We start from the raw sequence: 18,935 nt of genomic DNA, 5'->3' as shown, positions 1-18,935 counted from the left end.
TCACCTAGAACTTTCAGCATGTGTCAGACTGTTTCTCTGATCAATATACTCATTTGTTTGGGCAAAACTCTCAGAAACCACCCTAACTTGTTTCTACAGACATCTGTAACAACGAGAAACTTTATGCAGTGTAGAGCGTTTCACTTGTTAGAAACACACATGATAAAATCCTAACATGATATTGATAGAAACACTAGAACCATATGTCAGAAATACTTTAGTAATATATTGCGGAACAAGAAAATTTTGATTACACATTCAATTTTTTTTGAGAGCCAGAGGATGCTTAAAGAAACTTAAAAATCTGAATCTTACTTGAAGCATTTGGATCGTGGCGAGGTTTGCAGCTTTGAGAATCTTTGAGCATATTCTCTTTAGTGTTGGGTTGACAGACACTTTTGAATGGTTTACACAATGGTTTCATGTTAGTTTGAGATAAAGAAGTTTGGTCTGTGTAATGCGTCCCTATTCCAGCCTGAAAACACCTGCCACTGCTGAAGTCATCTGCTGAAATTACACCCATCACTTCAATTTCTTTTCCTCCAACCATCAGTGTTTGGCCTTCATCAAGACTGTCTAGCTCTTTAGATTTATATCCAGTACCTAAAATAATACAAAAAATTAGCAAATAGGACAACACAGCAAATACTACTTCCTTAACACCCGCAGGAAGAATAAACAAAACTACCAACAGGTATTTGATTCTTAAGCATTTGTATTGGTACACATATGAACCCAAAAGCCTTTCCCCTTCTTAATAGAGCTTGACATCTCAGTGCTAATAATCACAATTAGATACCAGAATATGCCAGTAAATATTCTATCACCATCACCCACAATCAGTTCTACTGAATGTCAAATATCCATTTAAGAGAATTTCCAGAAACAGCCCCATATCATAAAATCTAGCAGTTTGCTTTAGTTCTAAACTTGCTCAAAACTAATGACCATTCTGGGTTCATTTTCCTTCCTTTCTTGGCCTGACACGAACAACACTAGCCTCTTTGGCTGCTGATCTAGACAGAATATTATATTTTTTAAATAATTCTAAACTAGCTTTTTGCAATTAAGGACTCATATGTATCTGAAATCTTTACTTCTACATATGCTCTGAAACATATATGCCTGATTTTTGCCAGGATTTATCTATCAGCTCAATAGTTCCCCTTAGGGACTCCATCAGGTGGGCATTCTCAGAGCAGCTACCACGTACTATTGGTCTCACTACGAAACAGAGCTGCAGCTGCAACTTTCTCTTAAGATAAAGATGTAGGAAAGAATGGTGGTTCCTTGTTTTAAATCGCATTCTAGTGGGTGAAGCTCTCATATAAGAAATGGAAGACATCTTTTCTTAACTCTGGGAGGTCAAAGCCACATTTCTACATCAAAATTAGAAGCAGGAATGCTCTTTACCCCAGTTGTTGAACTTGTGCCACTTTGAATAAACAGGATTGGATCCTTAGTTGGGCCAAAACACAAAAAGCGTGACTGTGTAGACCAGCAGCTAAAGCACCTGTGAAAGAGGCAAAACTCTCCAAGGTTTTACACATATTTTATCCAACAAACACTACACATAAATACTGCTGGGAGCTGTTTGCAAAGCTCAGGTCTCCCATTTCTAGGGATGTGCCTTTTGCAAGGAGTTGGAGTGTGGAGATCTGGATTTGAATTCCTCTAAGAGAATAAATCTACTGAGGTGTTTCATGGTCCAAGCAAGTGCTGAAAAATCGCCTGGCCAAAGGGGAAAGGGGGATATTTTTCTTCCCTTCCCCTAAATGCATGAAAAAGCACACTGTGATCCTTATTTTGACAGAAGAACACTTGCTTTCAGGAAAAGGCTAAAGATGCCAGAACACAAGAAAGTGCACGTCTTCCTAAATCAGGTGCCTGGAAAGGGCATTTATGACCTCTTCTTTGCTCTGCATTTTTGTTTTCTGTTACTGCCCCTGCATAGCTTCATTCTGAGCATACTGAATACAGGTGCATCCCCGTACAGGATCTTTCAAATTCCACTCTGAAGACTCTAATTCCAAGATAGGATGGGCTTTAGGGGTAGATGGGAACTTAGGAAAGGCAAAAGGCAAACCTTCAAAGCTCAAATGTTTAAGCAACTGTCAGAAATAACTGGTTTATAACATAAACTAAGGAACAAGAGAGTGCTTCCTAAATTCTCTGTAATGTATTATTAAGGAATTAGGACATTTGCAGGGGAAAAAGGCAAGATGTTCTGCTGCCTTGAAAACAAGCTACAGCCTATGGTGGTTTTAGGTTCCCATGCCCCTTCTCGGATCCAGCCCTAGATCTAAGGAAAAAAAAAATAATATATATATATATCTATCTTTGCCTTTTTTTCCCATTTAAAAATAATAATCCTTCATGCTCATTCACATTCACTGTAAACTTCCTAGTATTAAATGCAATTCTGGAGGTAAGCACCACTACCAGACCTTCCCTTCTCACTCAATGGGCTTACAGAATAATTGCAGAAATTTAAAACTTACAGTGCTTAAGTGGATCAATTTATGATTTTCTTAGAACTAACATGCATTGAAAGCAACTCTGAATGGGCAAGTTAGCACCAATGACACTGGCATCATTGTGCTCCCTGACACCACCAAACACAGCAAATATATACAAATATATATAATACATTTATCAGCGAAAATCAGAACAGCCATTTCTCTACTGTGCTTTCTGCTAATTCAGGAAGACAGGACTAGAAAAAGACACAAGAACAGGGTAGTGGCAGATGCATTCCAGGCATTACTCTCTTTCTCTCTGCCTTTTTCAAAAACAAGCAAGCCTGTACATATATTGCTTTGCTATAAATAAATTCAAATTAACTTCTAAGTCATAGACTGATTTGCAAATCAAAACTGCCTGGTCCTAACAAGCTCACAATGCCACAATTGTAACAACAGAGCAGAGAAGCCATCCTAGCCCTAAAATCAATCAAATTATATTTTTGTAGCAACATTGTCCAATCCTGCTCACTTACAAAACACCTTTGGCTCAGTTTGCAAAGCTAATTCTTGCTTTGCTTTCAGTAAAAAATGACTGCTTCAAGCTGACTGCAGCCTATAGTTTGCAAGTCTTATTTTTAACTCTGATAGCAACCCAAACTGAGTCTTACAGCAGCAGCTGCTGCTAAAACTACAAGACTAAAAATTGCTACACAGTTGACTTTGGCTTGGCTGGAAAATGTTGCTACTTGCTTGTCTTTCCAACAAAGATAATATTTTTAGCTGTTTGACTGGCTGAAATGTAAAGACCCAAGTTCTGACGTTCCTGGCTGCCATACTACTGACTGGAATATCTACAAGGAACTTACCTGCATATTTTCCCATAATTTTAACACCTGCTCCAATGCACTGTGTGAGCAACCAAAAGCAACTACTCATCCCTCATTTGGCACCTCTGCTGAGTTAGTACAGCCATTCATTTCCAGATATCTCCGTGGATTAGTACTTGGTGTTTCTGTGAATAATGTTATTCAGCCTGCTCCAGCCTCCCCCATGCATCTGCCTTACATGTAAGAAAGATAAAGCTTTCTTGTGGTCTCCCTATAGTCCCCTCTGAAAAAACAACCTTTTGCTCATTCTGTGGTTGACATTGGTATGGATAACTCTAAATTATCTAAAGAGCTGTGTCTCTGTTATTCAAAGCACAGTAATTTTAAGCCCATTGTTCACTTACACAAGTATGCAAATCTACAATACCTCTTCCAATGTCTTTGCCTTCCATATCTTTCAATATTACTGACTTTCCTTTTGTAATAAGAACAGCATCGCCTTCCCACTTCTTGTGCTTTTTCTTTGATGCCTTACACCACACAACACTGAAATATTTCACGAGGCACTCAGGCTCTTCCTGAGCTGCTGCTTCCTTTGCTGTCCCTGATGCTGGCAAATACAATGCATCTAAAAGGGAAAGAAAATAACAAAGAACATCTCAGGTTCTCTTGGCAAACTATACAGTCATTCGCATTTCAAACAAATCAAGGACAACCTATGCATTTCATCTTATATAAACAAAGCGGTGTCTTTCCTGTCCTGGGCTGCTGCTGATAAGTTCGAACTGAGACAGAACAGCACATAAGGACTCGTCCTGAAATAGGAACCATGAAATTGTTTTTGGAAAGTATGCACTTCCAGGAAAAGCGCATTGCTTGCTACATGAGTGAGCTCCTGATTTGACATACAAGGGGATGAGTGTGGAGAAAGAATACAAGGAAAGGCTGAGGAAAAAAAGACCACAGGAGAAACTGAAAACAGGGTCCTGGTGAGATGGCTCTGGGCAATGTTCTGGAAGCAAGGACAGGAATACAGAGCTCGGGAAAGGGGGCGAAGGAGGCCAGGAACCAGATCTGAGACTGAAATCATTAGCACTAAGTTGCAGAATAACCATAATTGTAATAATGCAAAAGATTATTTCAACTCCTTTCCTTATGCCCTTTAAAAATAAGTAATTGTGCAAATCTTGAAACAAACCATCTCTTGAGTTTGCAGCAATGCTGTTACTAGGCTTAGATGGATTTAGCTTTGTCAGCGGTTACCTAATCATAAGTATCACAGATGTAAATAGTAATAGGAAATACTTAGGTTCATAAGGTTAAGAAATCAGAATAGAACAGACAGCAGTTGACTATACTATTGATTAAGAATAAACACATGCTTTCAAGAGTTAGCCATCTGACATAAGTAATGGTAGATAAGTCCCCAGCATTACCTAAAGGAATATCTGTAGCATTCCTTTTCCGCACATGCACAGCTTCAAAGGGAGAATCAGACTAATTTTCATTAAAATACCCTTGCATGCTGGTTAAAGGCTTAAATCGGTTTGCTCCTTAGATTCCATCTGGGATTCAACACTATACAAATCTGTTACAAAAAAGTGCTTATGCCACAGACTAACCTTTCCAAAACTTGCAAGTGTGCTGGTACTTAAAGGACAAGCAGCAAGACTAAGTTTTTGCTCACAATAATGGTCCAATAAAGAGGCAACTTTATCACTTATACATCAAGTCTACACATTATTAATACAGTGAAACACTCTGTCAAGGTTTAAGGCAGACTCATAAGTTACATGCCTAAAATAAGCACAATTTTTCAGACTAGCATTTACTAAAAAGGTACTATTTAAGCGAAAAAGGCTTTATTTATTGAATAGAATTTTCTTGCCAAAGCTCTCTAAAAGACTTATTATGTGTATAGAACTCTGTGCTAACACAGTGCCTAACGTAGATGGGATTTTCCATAGGTGGATGTTTCCTCAGGGCATCAGCCTGCAACATCTGTAGTGTTTCATGTGACAGATGCCCCTTCTCTAAGGGGTAACAGGGCAGCTCCTGAAAACTGGTGCAGCCCAGAGGGATGAGAAAACGGAACAGAGCAGCTCTTTCTGAAATGTAGGGGATGCTTTGTAGATGAAACCTGGGAAACCAGCCAGAAAGCGAGAATAAATCCTTGCAGTTTTGCAAAAAGGTACAAGGGCTCTAGTGGATCTTCAGTAACCACAAGCAATAAGATTAAGAGGAGTGAAGGGGGGCTGGGAAAGAAAGAAAACTTGTACACTGCTAAAAATACAATAGACTAATTTGATTTTACATTGAGTTTCTAATTGTAAACTGATTTAACAAAATAAATACAAGATTCTTTTCTGTTTGCTTTTCAAACTGATTCTCTTAATCAGCAATTTCTTTGCTCGTACTAAGATTTTAAGCAACTGTTACTGCAAGAACTGGAGACCTCATTTCAGAACTTCCTTCTTCTCTCCTGAAGGACAGCCCTCCATGAACAAACAACCACCTCCTCATCTCCTCCACTGACCTCCCACATGGGTTTAGTGACCCCTGAGATCTGTTTTATGGTCATTGCTCTTTTACTCAGGCAGTCCAGCGTGGTGGTGTCTGAAGCACCAGTAGGTTAACTTTCAGGTCAATAACAACCCTTCAAACTTTTATTATCCCTACGTCATTTAAAATAATAAGAAAACCAATAGCTCAGAAGCAGATCTGGAAACTGCTAGCATTTTGCAATAGTGACTTTTGCCGAAAAGGATTTCCAAGGCAACCTGCACCCAGTAAGAAGCAAGCTGGGCACCAACTTTCCATACAATACTACCATGTTCCTATAGGGAAAAAGAAAAACAACAGCCTCTGCGATACTCACATTTCTTCTCTCACTTTGTCTTCTGAATTATTATAATTTGTTTATAAAAATATCCAATTTGTTTGTATGCCACATAAAGTATTTATTTTAGCCTGTAACTACAGAATAATCTCAGATAAAAGTGTTAAGGTACTTTCCTTTTTTAAAAAATTAAACATTTTTATGTAAAAATAATTACATCCTCTCAAAATTATCTTCCATAGAATTGCCTTGAATAGAAAACCTAAACCTGTTCGCCACCAATGCTGATTAGGTACTTGCATTCATTCTTCTTTTTATCTTATATATATATTTTTTTAAATTCAGCATCACACCTATTTAACTTTAAAGATTTACTCCAGTGCAATAGCAGAATATCCAAATTTGATAAATTCAGTATCAGGAACTTTCAGAATTGAAATGAGGCAGGTATGTTACGCATGGGGATTAAGTTCAGTACTTGATACAAGGGTACAGAGAGCAACGGTGTCAACAGTAAAGCCCTTGCTGCTCACTGACTGTAGACAGTGTCTTAAATAGAGCTGGGTTTGCTGAGACCCTGGAAGATAAAGTGCAACTGTAAATTCTGAGCTCTGCAGTTAATCAGTTGGGACTGACAATAATAAGTAACAGGAACTATGTGTACACCACAGTATGAGAAAGATCAGGAAAGCATGCCCACTCATTTCTCCCCCGAACAGTAAACCACCCAGCCCCGGAGTGCGGTTTTCTTAACCATGAAGAAACTCCAGCAAGCAGCATGTGTTTCCTCCCAGAATGAAGGGCTTGGGGACTTCAAAGACGTGGCTAATAAGGCTTTGAAAAGTTTCCACAAATAAAAACGCTTTCTCTTGCTGGTTGAGAAAGCAAGGGCTTAAGTTTCAAGATATAAAGCATAACCTAGTTGAGATGAGAAGTTTCAGCAGCCTCAGGAAGGTGATGATTTACAGAAAGTGGAACAAGATCCAAGAGAGGGGACGGTGGAGTGATCCAATGGCAAACTAGTTTAACCAGTTTCTGATGGGCAGGATTTAGAGAAAATGCATCATTTAGTCATTAAGTGCATTAGGTTACTGCCAGTGCACCAGGAAAGCAGCTGTGTTATGAAAGATTACAAAAGTAACTCAGATGTGCATTTTGAGTAGACTGAGCCCTGTAGCTTGCAGCACGGTATGTATAGGTACGAGCCAGCAGTGTGCCAAAAAGGCCAACAGTATCCTGGCTTGTATGAGGAATAGTGTGGCCAGCAGGACTAGGGAAGTGACTGTGCCACTGTACTCAGCACTGGTGAGGCCCCACCTCGAATACTGTGTTCAGTTTTGGGCCCCTCATCATCAGAAGGACATTCAGATGCTGGAGAGAGTTCAGAGAAGGGCAATGAAGCTGTTGAAGGGTCTGGGGCACAAGTCTGACGAGGAGCAGCTGAGGGAACTGGGGCTGTTCAGCCTGGAGAAAAGAAGGCTGAGACCTTACCACTGCCTACAACTACCTGAAAGGAGGTTGTAGCATGGAGGGTGTTGGTCTCCCAAGTAGCAAGTGACAGGACAAGAGGAAATGGCCTCAAGTTGCACCAGGGGAGGTTCAGATGGGATATTAGGAAAAAATTCTTCATGGAAAGGGCTGTCAGGAATAGGCTGCCCAGGGAGGTGGTGGACTCACCATCCCTGGAGGTGTTTAAAAGGTGTTTAGATGAGGATCTTAGGGACATGGTTTAGTGCTAGAGCTAGGTTATGGTTGGACTTGATGATCCCGAGGGTGTCTTCCAACTGAAATGACTGTATGACTCTATGCTGTGGTGAGCAGGACACCAGTGACCCTGGCCTGAGGTGCAGTTCATGGGTGGGCTGACCCCATCCAGCTGCAGGTTGCTGCCAAAGCCCACGGGCTCACCTTTCCTTCCCCCTGAGCTCGCTTTCCTTCCCTCTCCCCCTCTGCTTCTCATCTGCCAGCTGCAGACAAGCCAGTTCAGTGAATTCCATCTGAAACTAGAGTCAGTGCAGGCAAGGGATAGGTGGAGCTTGGAACAAGGAGACGGGGAGGCTGCCCTGTTTTTTTGTGGCAGCTCCTGTTAGGTTGGGGTGATTTTAAAACCACGGGACCTGTCAAGCTACTCCACACCTCCATAGCTCAACTTCCACATTGTGAGTATGGAATGAACGACACATTTCCTTCAACTGCTCTGAATCTGCTGAATAAAAAGCACTGTTGAAATGCAAACATTGTAATTTAGAGAAGACAACTTTGATCCAAGTTGTGCTTTATGGTGTTAAAGAATTAAAAAGAGAAGTAGGCAGAGCCAAAAATTGGGTCTGAGGTAGAAGGAGAGTTGGGCTCTGAATGAGTCACAGCCGAAGCTCGGTGGCAGCGCTCTGCTGCAGCCACCCCCCACGCCTGCGTCCATCCGCTCCACAAAGCCAGCCTCATCTCCACCTTCTGAGCACAGGAAGCAACCAAAAAGTTCCTTAATCAAATTAAGTGAAAAGTCACGGTGGAAGAAACCAGCTAACGACAACAAGGCATTGCAACATTAAAGATGCCAAGCAGGTGAGCCCGTAAGAGCACTCAGAGCAACCCAACCTCCTGGAAAACAGAGCTCACTCCTTTTCCCACATCTTTCTAGTTGAACTTTTTCCCTAATTCCAATTTTAAGACTTCTGAGGTAGTCTTAAAGATAGTAAACATAAAACTACTATAATTGTTATGCTGTTCCATAGAATTTTACAGAATGGGATTCAGGAACTGTTCTCCATGTGGGTAGTACTGGGGCAAGGAGAGATTTAGGAGGAACAAAAGACATGGAGGCAATTAAGCTTTTGAACTGGATCTGTTTGATCACACCCTGCAAGACAAACACAAATCAATTCTGAGTTTAGGACTAGTGGAGGACACAATATCAGGCAAATAATAATTTTTAGTGGACAAGTCAGCAAAGACAAAGCAGGAACTAAGTCTTGGATCATCGTACCATTTTCCCTGAAGTCTCTTTGGCACTTTCTGCCCTTCAGCCTGAAAAATTTTCAGTCTTTCAGTTTCCTTGCTGTCAGCAAACACATGCAAAGCTCACTGGGCAAAACACTGAATGCCACTATATTAATGGTCTACAATGAGTTCAGTGACCTCTTAGAGCAGTCATTCACTTTATTACCCCAAAGGGTAAAGATAAGAGCTACAACCTGCCTTACATAGATGAAAACATCAAATTATATGGAATAATCTGTTTAGAAATTTTAATTTGCTCTAAAAGCCGAAAGATTAACATCTACAGCCCTGTGGTACAAAACTATGTTATACCCCCACCCCATCCCCCAAACCCCAGCTTCCATTAAGTGAATGGTTTTAAGGTTGTGAAGTTGACCAAAGTTTGGAGATGTCAAAAATAAGACTGTTCCAGTGACCTGGTCGGCTCCATTGTGCATATGCATTAGTGATAAACTCTTCACAGAAAACATGCTGCACTACATCGCGGCAGCACCTCCTTCTCAGTCGGGGCAGAGAACTGAGCTGCTGGGCAGCGGCAGGAGCAAAGGGGCGGCTGCTGCCTCCACGACCCCTCAGCTGCTAAAGGTGTGTGAGGAAGGAGGCCGAGACTGCAAGGACAGAAAGTCTACCCTTATGGTTAGATAAGCTCAACAGTCCCTTAGAGAACTGGATTTCACTTGCATGTCTTCTAGAGCCACTCTGTGATGTAAGGAAAGTAATTTAACCCCAAATTATCAGCAATAAACATTTGTCTGAGCACCTGCTTGGCAATTCAGTCTCATTTGTAGTAACAGTGAACACTCACGTGTGCAAATGGAAGTTGTGGTTTGGAAAGATTAACCGTATGGTGTACTGAAGCACTGAGATAATGTAATCCTAGCTGATTCAGGCTGCACCTTCAGAAATAACGGGCCTTTTTGGTTTTATTCTCTCTGTCCCTCAGCTCCTGCATTATCTCCTAGAAAGTGCAGATTATACCAACCTCAATATCTCACAAGGATGTTGGGAAACATCATTACATCTGTGAAGCATTCAGATGCCATCATGATGGGCACCAGAGAAAAAAAAGCACATTAGTTAATTAATTCAATGTAGTCTGAATAGTGTGCTGAAAACAAAGCATAAATCTGTAACTGAACAAAGAGGTGGAAAAAAAATACTCAATAGTGGCTAAGTGGAGACACACAGTCCATTCTGTGAACTGGAACGGGCAAGGAAGCCTACAGAAATACAATCCATAATCATGTAATGAATTACTATAGCCAACAGCATGAGAAGGGTGGATTCAGGTTGCTAGTATTTGCAAGTTTTGGGGTACTTGAGTTTGTAACGTTAATTTTATTTTCAAACAGGAGCCTTCTATATACAATAATAGAGATGGTAGATGTACTTAATTTGAACAAGTAGGAGCAATCCTCTCATCACCATTTAATGAAACATTTACCTCCTAAGGTTATCAGCTCCAGAGAAGGGAGGATGGAGAGCACACACTTCCAAAATTATAGCTCCGTGTCAGGAAACTGTTCTTCCTAAACCTCTCGACTGCCTAAAAATCCAACTGACTCCAGCTTCTACTGTAAAAATTTAATGAACTAAGCTGAAAGCTTCTGTCAAGTCCACAGAAATAGATGTGCAATTCCTATTACCAAAGGAAAAAGCAGCATCATTGAGAATTCTGAAAGGCTGCAGGCATCATTCAGTGCACTGAGCCAGATCAGCTCAGTTAAACGTTGGAGCCCATCAAATGCCATCCAAACTGATTGTTTACTACAGTTCTTAATACTGCCTTCCACACGGAAAGTTGTTTTGATTAGTTTGTCAAGTAAAGGCTCTTTTACTCCAAAATGTAAATGCAAAAATTATGTCAGAAAGCGACACTTATACTTGGGTTCTGTAAATGTTGAATGTTATTGCAAGAAATGATAGTCTAAAAGGGATACAAGTGGGAAAATTCCAAATATTTCAATTACCAAAAAAATCCAAATTACTGAAAAATTGTTTTTAGACCATTAAACAATCACAGGCTAATTGTAGCCATCTGAAAAAGCAGTCCGTTTTTCAAGCAGTTTGCACAGAAGTAAGTATGCATCCTTTAGTGTTTAAATGTTAATGGAAGGTACACAGCTAAATCCACATGCGGTATTTTGAAAATACATAGCCTGGCATTCTCTAAGCATTTGCTATTACCTCTACTGTTTTTTATTAAAAATAAAACTATATTTCTGTGATGTACAACATCTCTGTTCCTAAAATGCAAATGCTTTTAGATCTGTAACAAACAGCAAGCAAGCAGGAAGGGATTTATTAAGATTACATATCCTTCACATTAACATCTGTTTTAGCACATATTGGAAGGAAAAACATTTTTAGTGTACTGTTTGTGTTTGTTAATGACCATGTTTGACTTCCCTGGATTATAATAAAGAGTCATTAAAATAAAAATAATCAATAAAACTCATGCCCACTGTCATAAGCATGAAACACAATATATTCCTATCCTAAATTATTAAAACAGGACTGTTTAAAATTTATGACATTACCCCAGAAAGAAGCACACCAAGGATGAGTCATTTTTTGAGAATTTTTTTGTGTTATGCAGCAATGATTACTTGCAGAGTGGCTGATGGAATATTTGGAAAGGGAAAGAGTAATCTTTCCAAATCAAGTTACATAACTTTGATGCACATAAATGCAATCCATTCAGTAGTCCAAGCAGAAAACTAATATATATGGCTCAAGCACAAAAATCTAGACTTCTAGTTGTAGTTCCTACTAGTAAAGCAAAACTGGAACAGGGAAGAAGAGGGAAGAGGAGAAAGTCATTCTTGTAGAGGTACGCGGTGCTTACTATGCTGCCTTTGCTCGTTCTGGATGTAAGAAAATTGAATACAGTTTAAATTTCATAGAAATTCCATTGCAAATTAATAAGATGCTTCCATGCAGGGAGCTGTAAATTCAGGATGCCTTTAACAGAGCCTACTTTGTGACAGGCCTGCCTATTTTTGGTCGTGAGTTGACCACTTACGTAAGGAAACGCCAAAAGACATGGAGATGTGACAGTTTTCCACCAGCAGCCTGGGTCCACTTGCTGTTCCCAAGGGGCTGCTTTAACCCTTCATAGCGCCTGAAAGCCCACACAGCACACAAGGCTCTTCTGGTCAACCTACCACATGTGTATCTCACTGGTTATGTGTGCATACCTACATATGTACACAGAATCACAAAATGGTTTGGGTTGGAAGGGACCTTCAAAGGCCACCTAGTCCAACCCCCTGCAACAAGCAGGGACATCTTCAACCAGATCATGTTGCTCAGAGCCCCGTCCAGCCTGGCCTTGAATGTTTCCAAGGATGGGGCATCTACCACCTCTCTGGACAACCTGAGCCAGTGTTTCACCATCCTCATTGTAAAAAATTTCTTCCTCACATCTAACCTGAATCTTCCCTCCTTCAGTTTAAAACCATCACCCCTTGTCCTGTCATAACACACCTTCTAAAAAGTCTGTCCCCATCTTTCTTATAGGCCCTTTTGAAGTACTAAGGGCCACAATAAGGTCTCCCTGGAGCCTTCTCTTCTCCAGGCTGAACAACCCCAACTCTCTCAGGCTGTCCTCATAGGAGAGCTGTTCCAGCCCACTGATCATCTTGGTGGCCCATCTTGCTATACATGTACATACTCATCAGAGAAAGATGAGATTTAAAAAAAAAAAAAAAATCAAATTTATCTCTACCATATTTAATCTGAAAACAATCTTTACAGATGGCCACTATATCGTCAGAGCTAAAGTAGCTGAAACTCTCAAAATATATTTAACTTCTGGACCGATGAAAAACATCTTTAGTACCATCTTTGAAGTTCACTTAGGAATCACGTCTTTTCAAATCTCAACTACAGAAAATTAGCAGATACAGTTATATAACAAAACCTTTCTGAAAGGAACAGATTTTATCGAGCAGAAATAATTGTAACAACCAGCAAGGGCTAAATTCCCTAAGCAAGCTCAGTGCAGTTCTCTTCTGCACACCCACTACGCAGCACCCTGAATCACAGAGCTACAAACTGTATTTTCAAGGCTATTTCTGGTATTTTCGCAGAAGAGTTGGACATTACCTATCCAGCTGTATAGCCCAAGAGCTCTGAAATCCTTACCACCACGAATGAAGAGCAGAACTGCTCGAGGTCCCTGTTGTCATCTGCCACCCTCTCTGGATCTAAACAACGTGGCTTCCTCACTGAGGCGGCCTGGCCTGCTAGTGCCAAAAGTAGGGACACGTTTCCTTGCTTTCATTCAAGGGGTTGCTCACAGCTGAGAAATCACTGCTCTCCTCTCAGGACTGCAACGTGCCCAGGCTGGACAGGCTCTTCTATGAGTTCACTTAGGGACTAAATCTGAAGTATAACAAACCTGTACAAAAAAAATGACCAAATTCTGTGTTTGCCAATGACTTACGAATTAGACAAACCTGAGTGAGGTTTTAGAGGAATGGCCAAAAACCAATGGTGCCAAATTTCAAGTACTTTTTCAAAAGCACAGCGAAACTAGAACACTACAAACGAAAGATCATAAAAATTCAATGCATCCAAATGAGTGTATTCTCCCCTCAACCTGGTTCAGAGAAAAAAAGCTGAGCTACTTCAAAAAGACATAAACAAACACAAATGTATATATAGAACACACACATTATAGCCTGAGAGGAAGTAACCCAGCATAAAGTGGTTTGGCCAAACTGGTAATTGAAGCTACCAATGGCACCTGGAAATCCATTATGATGTTCAACCTACTGGCAAAGCTTCCTTACAATGCAAAACAACAAAAACATCACCTCAGTGAAACATGCAGAGTTTACAAGTCAAAAATAATGGGGTTTGGCTTATATGTGCACCCCTAAGTGAATGTCATGACAGTGAATGTATCAACAGAAATAGTAATGTTATACATACCAAATTTTACTTCTGTATTTTTAGTACATGACTCCACAGAATGGTATTCTTAACAGTATCGATAAGCGGGCTAAGTAAAATTTACCTCCAAAGTGCTGCTGAGTTATGAAAAATTACTTTCACATGACATTTTCAGTGATGAATAATAGATACGATGTGAGACTACTGCAACAGATTTTATCTGATACAATAGAGGAAGTAAATGCAGTAACTAACCACAGGCAGCCCAAAATCCCTCCTCCCTATCCTTAAACTAGATAAACATTTTTCCTATTGTTTCACTGTTCAAGAAAAAAAAAAATATGTAATTTATAAATTGATTTACTTATTTCAAGGATGCAGAAAATTCTGAGCTTTAAAAACAGACATTTTTGAGAAAGCATTAGCAATACCAAAAAGGATCATACAAAGTAAGCAAATGACAACACACAGAATACTGTAAACAAAATGACTGAGCCTTAACCAAACTGGGTCCTGACATCAACTAAGTATGGAGGGGGCACCATAATCCAGAGGAATTATTTTTTAGCTGACATGTTAAATTATACTAATTATTGTGATTATGCTAACTATAGATAAAAATCGAGAGCCAACAGGAAATGGCCAGGAAACAATGACTTCTTTTTTTAAAAATTATACTTGCATACATAAAATACAAAAAAATAAGTAGGATTTTTCAAGTCTTCAGTTTGCTAAACAGCAAATAGAAATTATAAATCATGTGGAGTAACTGATCAAGTATTTAATGAAAATCGTATTATATTCTTCTTGTGTGAATAATACAGAGTCAAAAAGGCGTTGTGTTCACTCAGACATGTCTGGGTACATCAACAAATCGTTCTGTGTGATCACCAGGATGAAACAGTGTGCAGTCCCACGGCACAGAAGAAAGGCAGGGTGGCGGGAGCGCCGAGCTCTCCTTGGGTGCTCTGACCCTCATCCACCCCCCCTTACACATGAAGCACAAATGAGGTTTCAACTACTTGCACTGAACAACTGTAGGTTTTACAGGAAAGGATCCACAGAGACCAGTTTTGTTGGTTAGTCTTCAATAAAACTTCGGGAAATTATATCTTTATTATGGAGGAAACTTTGCCCAGACTAACTGGATGCCATTTAAGAGCAACCATCACCACAGAGGCAACTTGGCTGACACCAAGGCGAATGCTTTCATTTTTAGCAGAGATTAAACACAGAAACATAGGTCACAGAATTACTGAAATTTAGTCATGTGTTAGACACCTAGCTACTACTGCAAACATCACACTTATTTTTTTAATCTAAGACTTAGATAATGAGATTTCTCACATGATTTAAGACCTGGATATTTGAACCCAGAATAAAAGCATGACTTACTAGGAATACACACTGAGAAGCTATGTTTCATGTATTTTAAAACCTTGAAAAATACTAAAAGGCATTCTTTTCAAAGGCTTCTCTTTATTTTCACGAGCAAAACAGAAAAGTAATCAACATCCTAGGAAAACAGCACTTTATCATCTTCAGGAGTAACCTTTTTATGATTTTACCAAAGTTAAAATTCATATGGAACCATCCTAAAGCACTCAAAAATATGATACAAGTAATTTTAAAAGACAGCTTAGCCAGCCAGCCAGCCTGAGTACCAGAATTCTCTATTTGCTCTTCCCATGGAGAAACAACTCACTTTTAATTATTAGCAACTTAATGGTTTTGCCTATTGGAAATCCAGTGGACACAAAGTCTGCCCAAAGAAGATAGTATGCAAGCTCCAGTCAGTGCATTTTCATTGTATAAGGGGAAAAAATCACAAGCCATAAAATGTGTAGAAATGTAAATGAAAGAAAGGAATTGAAGCTAGTGAGGTGGAGGGTGAAAGAAAACAGGAGTATGATACATGAGATTAGCTATGAGTAATTTCTCCTCATCTTGGACTACAACTCTCTCCTACCATTTTTACCGGATAAGAATTCTGACCTAAGGCAAGCACCACAACTGAGAAGATTCCCCAGGAGTCAAAAGCTTACTGGGGAAGTGAGGAGGGACAAAAAAAGCAACACAATTAGGGAGCAACCAACAACATTATAGACTGATCATTAGACAATTACTCAGATGAAGTTACACAAAATGTCATCACAATTATCACAAACTTATCATAGTTAGGGTTTTTTTACTCTAATTCTAAACATAAGTCCATTAGATGTTGGGAATTAAATTACTCCTGCAGCCCATTTATTTCAGCTCTCTTAGTAGAAGAACATAAACACGTGGTAGAAATCTGTCCTTGCCTAAAATTACTCTGCTTGTACTACGTATGTTACAAACATGCAGACAGGGAATGGCACTGCCAGATGTACTGAAGGGAGTAAGAGGACAAGAACACGGGTGAAGGAGGAAAGGGCTTCCTACCATCTCTTTCACACATGCTAATGAAATCTCATTTGATGGAACAGTAAAAATTCATAGTACATCAGGTCCAGAAGAACTAGCCACAGCTGTGGTGCATGTAAGCACATTAGGAATATATGGGAAAAAACAGGAACAGGCACTGAGAAGTGAGAAGTCTGACTCAGGCAGATAACCTAATACTGTAACGCAGATGTGGGGAAAGAAATACAAATCCACCAGCATGGAGACGTATCATATATAGTCAGCACCACACTGCACTGATGGAGCAACACAATGTCACTGAAGGAACATTTCTGTAGTGAAAGAAGACAGAATCATAGAATGGTTTGGGTTGGAAGGGATCTTTGAAGGTCACCTAGTTCCAAACCCCCTGCCATGGGCAGGGACACCTTCCACTAAACCAGTTGCTCAAAGTTCCATCTAACCTGGCTTTGAACACTTCCAGGGATGGGGCATCCACAGCTTCTCTGGGCAGCCTGTTCCAATGCCTCACCACTGGTGAAGAATTTCTTTCTCATATCTAATCTAAATCTATCCTCCTTCACTTTAAAGCCATTACCCCTTGCCCTATCGCTACATGCCCTTGTAAGAAGTCTCTCTCCAGCTTTCTCGTAGGTCCCTGTTAGATACTGAAAAGCTGCTATAAGGTCTCCCTAGAGCCTTCTCCAGGCTGAACAATCCCAACTCTCTCAGCTTGTTCTCAGAAGAGAGCTGTTCCATCCCTCTGATCATCTTTGTGGCCTCCAGCGGATCCTCTCCAACAGGTCCATGTCTTTCCTGTACTGAGGAGTCCAGAGATGGACATAGGATTCCAGGTTTGGTCTCACCAGAGCAGAGGGGCAGAATCACCTCCCTTGACCTGCTGGTCATGCTGCTTTTAATGCAGCCCAAGATAGAACTGGTTTCTGAGCAGCAAGCACACATTGCCAACTCACGTCACTGAAAGAGACACAAGCGAGCTACACAGGGACTCAAGAAATTCTTCCTCCCACCCCACAAGCTCCCCAAAAAAACAAAATAAATAACTGAGAACAAAAGAAAGAGAACCATGAGAGATCTCTGAACTAGAGGTGCTGTCTGCAGATAGGAATGAAAAGCCTTCCACTAAGAAATGAGAAAAAGCCAGAACAAGCAGACATGGCAGAACACTGATTACAGGAGACATCTCTGACCAGGCCACTGTGTTCTATTATTTCCTTACTCATTCGCATCCTTCCCCTTCCAATATCAAAAATACAAGGTAGACTTTGCTCTACTCAGAGTCCTATTTTTGCATCTACATTGTCTTTCAGTTCAGAAAAGACTGCAAGCTTACAAAGCCTGGAAATTCCTCTGGTTCTAGTCCTTAAAATAAAAATACCACACCGATAGAAACCCTGGAGATCACCTCTTCATCTAGGTCAAGAAGAATGGAGAATTCAACAGAAAATGTTCTTAAGTCTCCAGAGCATTTTCATGGCCAACATAAGAGCAGCTATAATTCAAACCCACTGCAAGACGATGAACCACATACAAATTATTTTCTGAACTGTTAAAAACTTCTTCATTTGTACAATATGTATGGACAGAAACAACACAGAGAAATTAATTCCTTACCACTGGAAATTAGAATTCTGATTTTCAACTGAAAGGATAAAATTGGGTACTTCCAAACTAAGACGAGTGCAGAGAATTTAGTTCTGTTTCCCATTTCTGAGAAGTCATATTTCAGATGGCAAAGTAGAACAAATAAAAACCTTATTTATTTATTAAAGCAAATATTTTTACTCTTGTAAACTCAGGGAAGTATCTCATTGAAGTGTTTCCAGCTATGCAAAACCAGATCAATACCCTTGAACTGAAAAATACAGCAGAAAGCCAAGAACTGCAGAGAAACAGAGGCCACTTATTCAGGCATCATCATTTTCAGCACATGCAAAAAGTCCCGACAGAACAAACACTTACAGTGCTCTCTTCTCTACAAAACAACTGGAAAACTATTGGGAAACTCCATATTGATGACATGTGTTTTCACCATCTGCATTTTTCCTCAGTTTGTAAACAGAAGACTTGCTTCCTCTACCCTTTCCACCTGTAACCTGCTAAAGTTACCCTGGGCACCAACAGTCAAGATTGTTTCTCTCATATCACTATTATAAAATTTTAACTACAATTCTTTAAGCTCCACTAGCCTCTCAATTAAACTACTACGCTTCCAGCCTTCAGTTTTTAATAAGCGTTTACACCTGTGGCTACAAAGGTAACCAGATTCAGTTAGAAGAGCGAGAAGGAGGTGTGAGGCTTACCTCATCCAGAGTCTGCTGGTGCAGACCAGCGCCCCGCACTCACAGGCTGAGGTTCTGCACGGATGGAGAAAGAAGCAAATTTGGGAAAACAGTCGTGACAGGAGCAACAGTTCTAAGCAGCTGCAGGAAGAAATATTCTCCTTCCTATTGCTTTTGTTCTTTCTGTTGTTGGGGCCCTCTGAGACGGGAAGAA

At 40.1% G+C, this 18,935-nt stretch overlaps 1 protein-coding gene across 4 annotated transcripts in view; it reads right to left on the bottom strand.

Moving 5' to 3' along the window:
• The window catches only part of RAD54B (RAD54 homolog B), a 63,955-nt gene that overhangs the window by 19,568 nt on the left and 25,452 nt on the right, over positions 1-18,935 (bottom strand). For all 4 annotated transcript variants that reach the window (XM_082044101.1, XM_082044103.1, XM_082044102.1 and 1 more), the window contains 2 exons: positions 3,720-3,920; positions 316-603 (listed from right to left, as the gene is read on the bottom strand). In XM_082044101.1, the coding sequence (XP_081900227.1) occupies positions 316-603; positions 3,720-3,920 (489 nt within the window). The remainder of the gene's footprint in view (positions 1-315; positions 604-3,719; positions 3,921-18,935) is intronic.

Source organism: Streptopelia decaocto (assembly GCF_964273445.1).
Source record: "Streptopelia decaocto genome assembly, chromosome: 2".
NCBI lineage: Eukaryota > Metazoa > Chordata > Aves > Columbiformes > Columbidae > Streptopelia > Streptopelia decaocto.
Note: the sequence above shows the minus strand (reverse complement) of the source record. Positions and strands in the feature narration are given on the sequence as shown.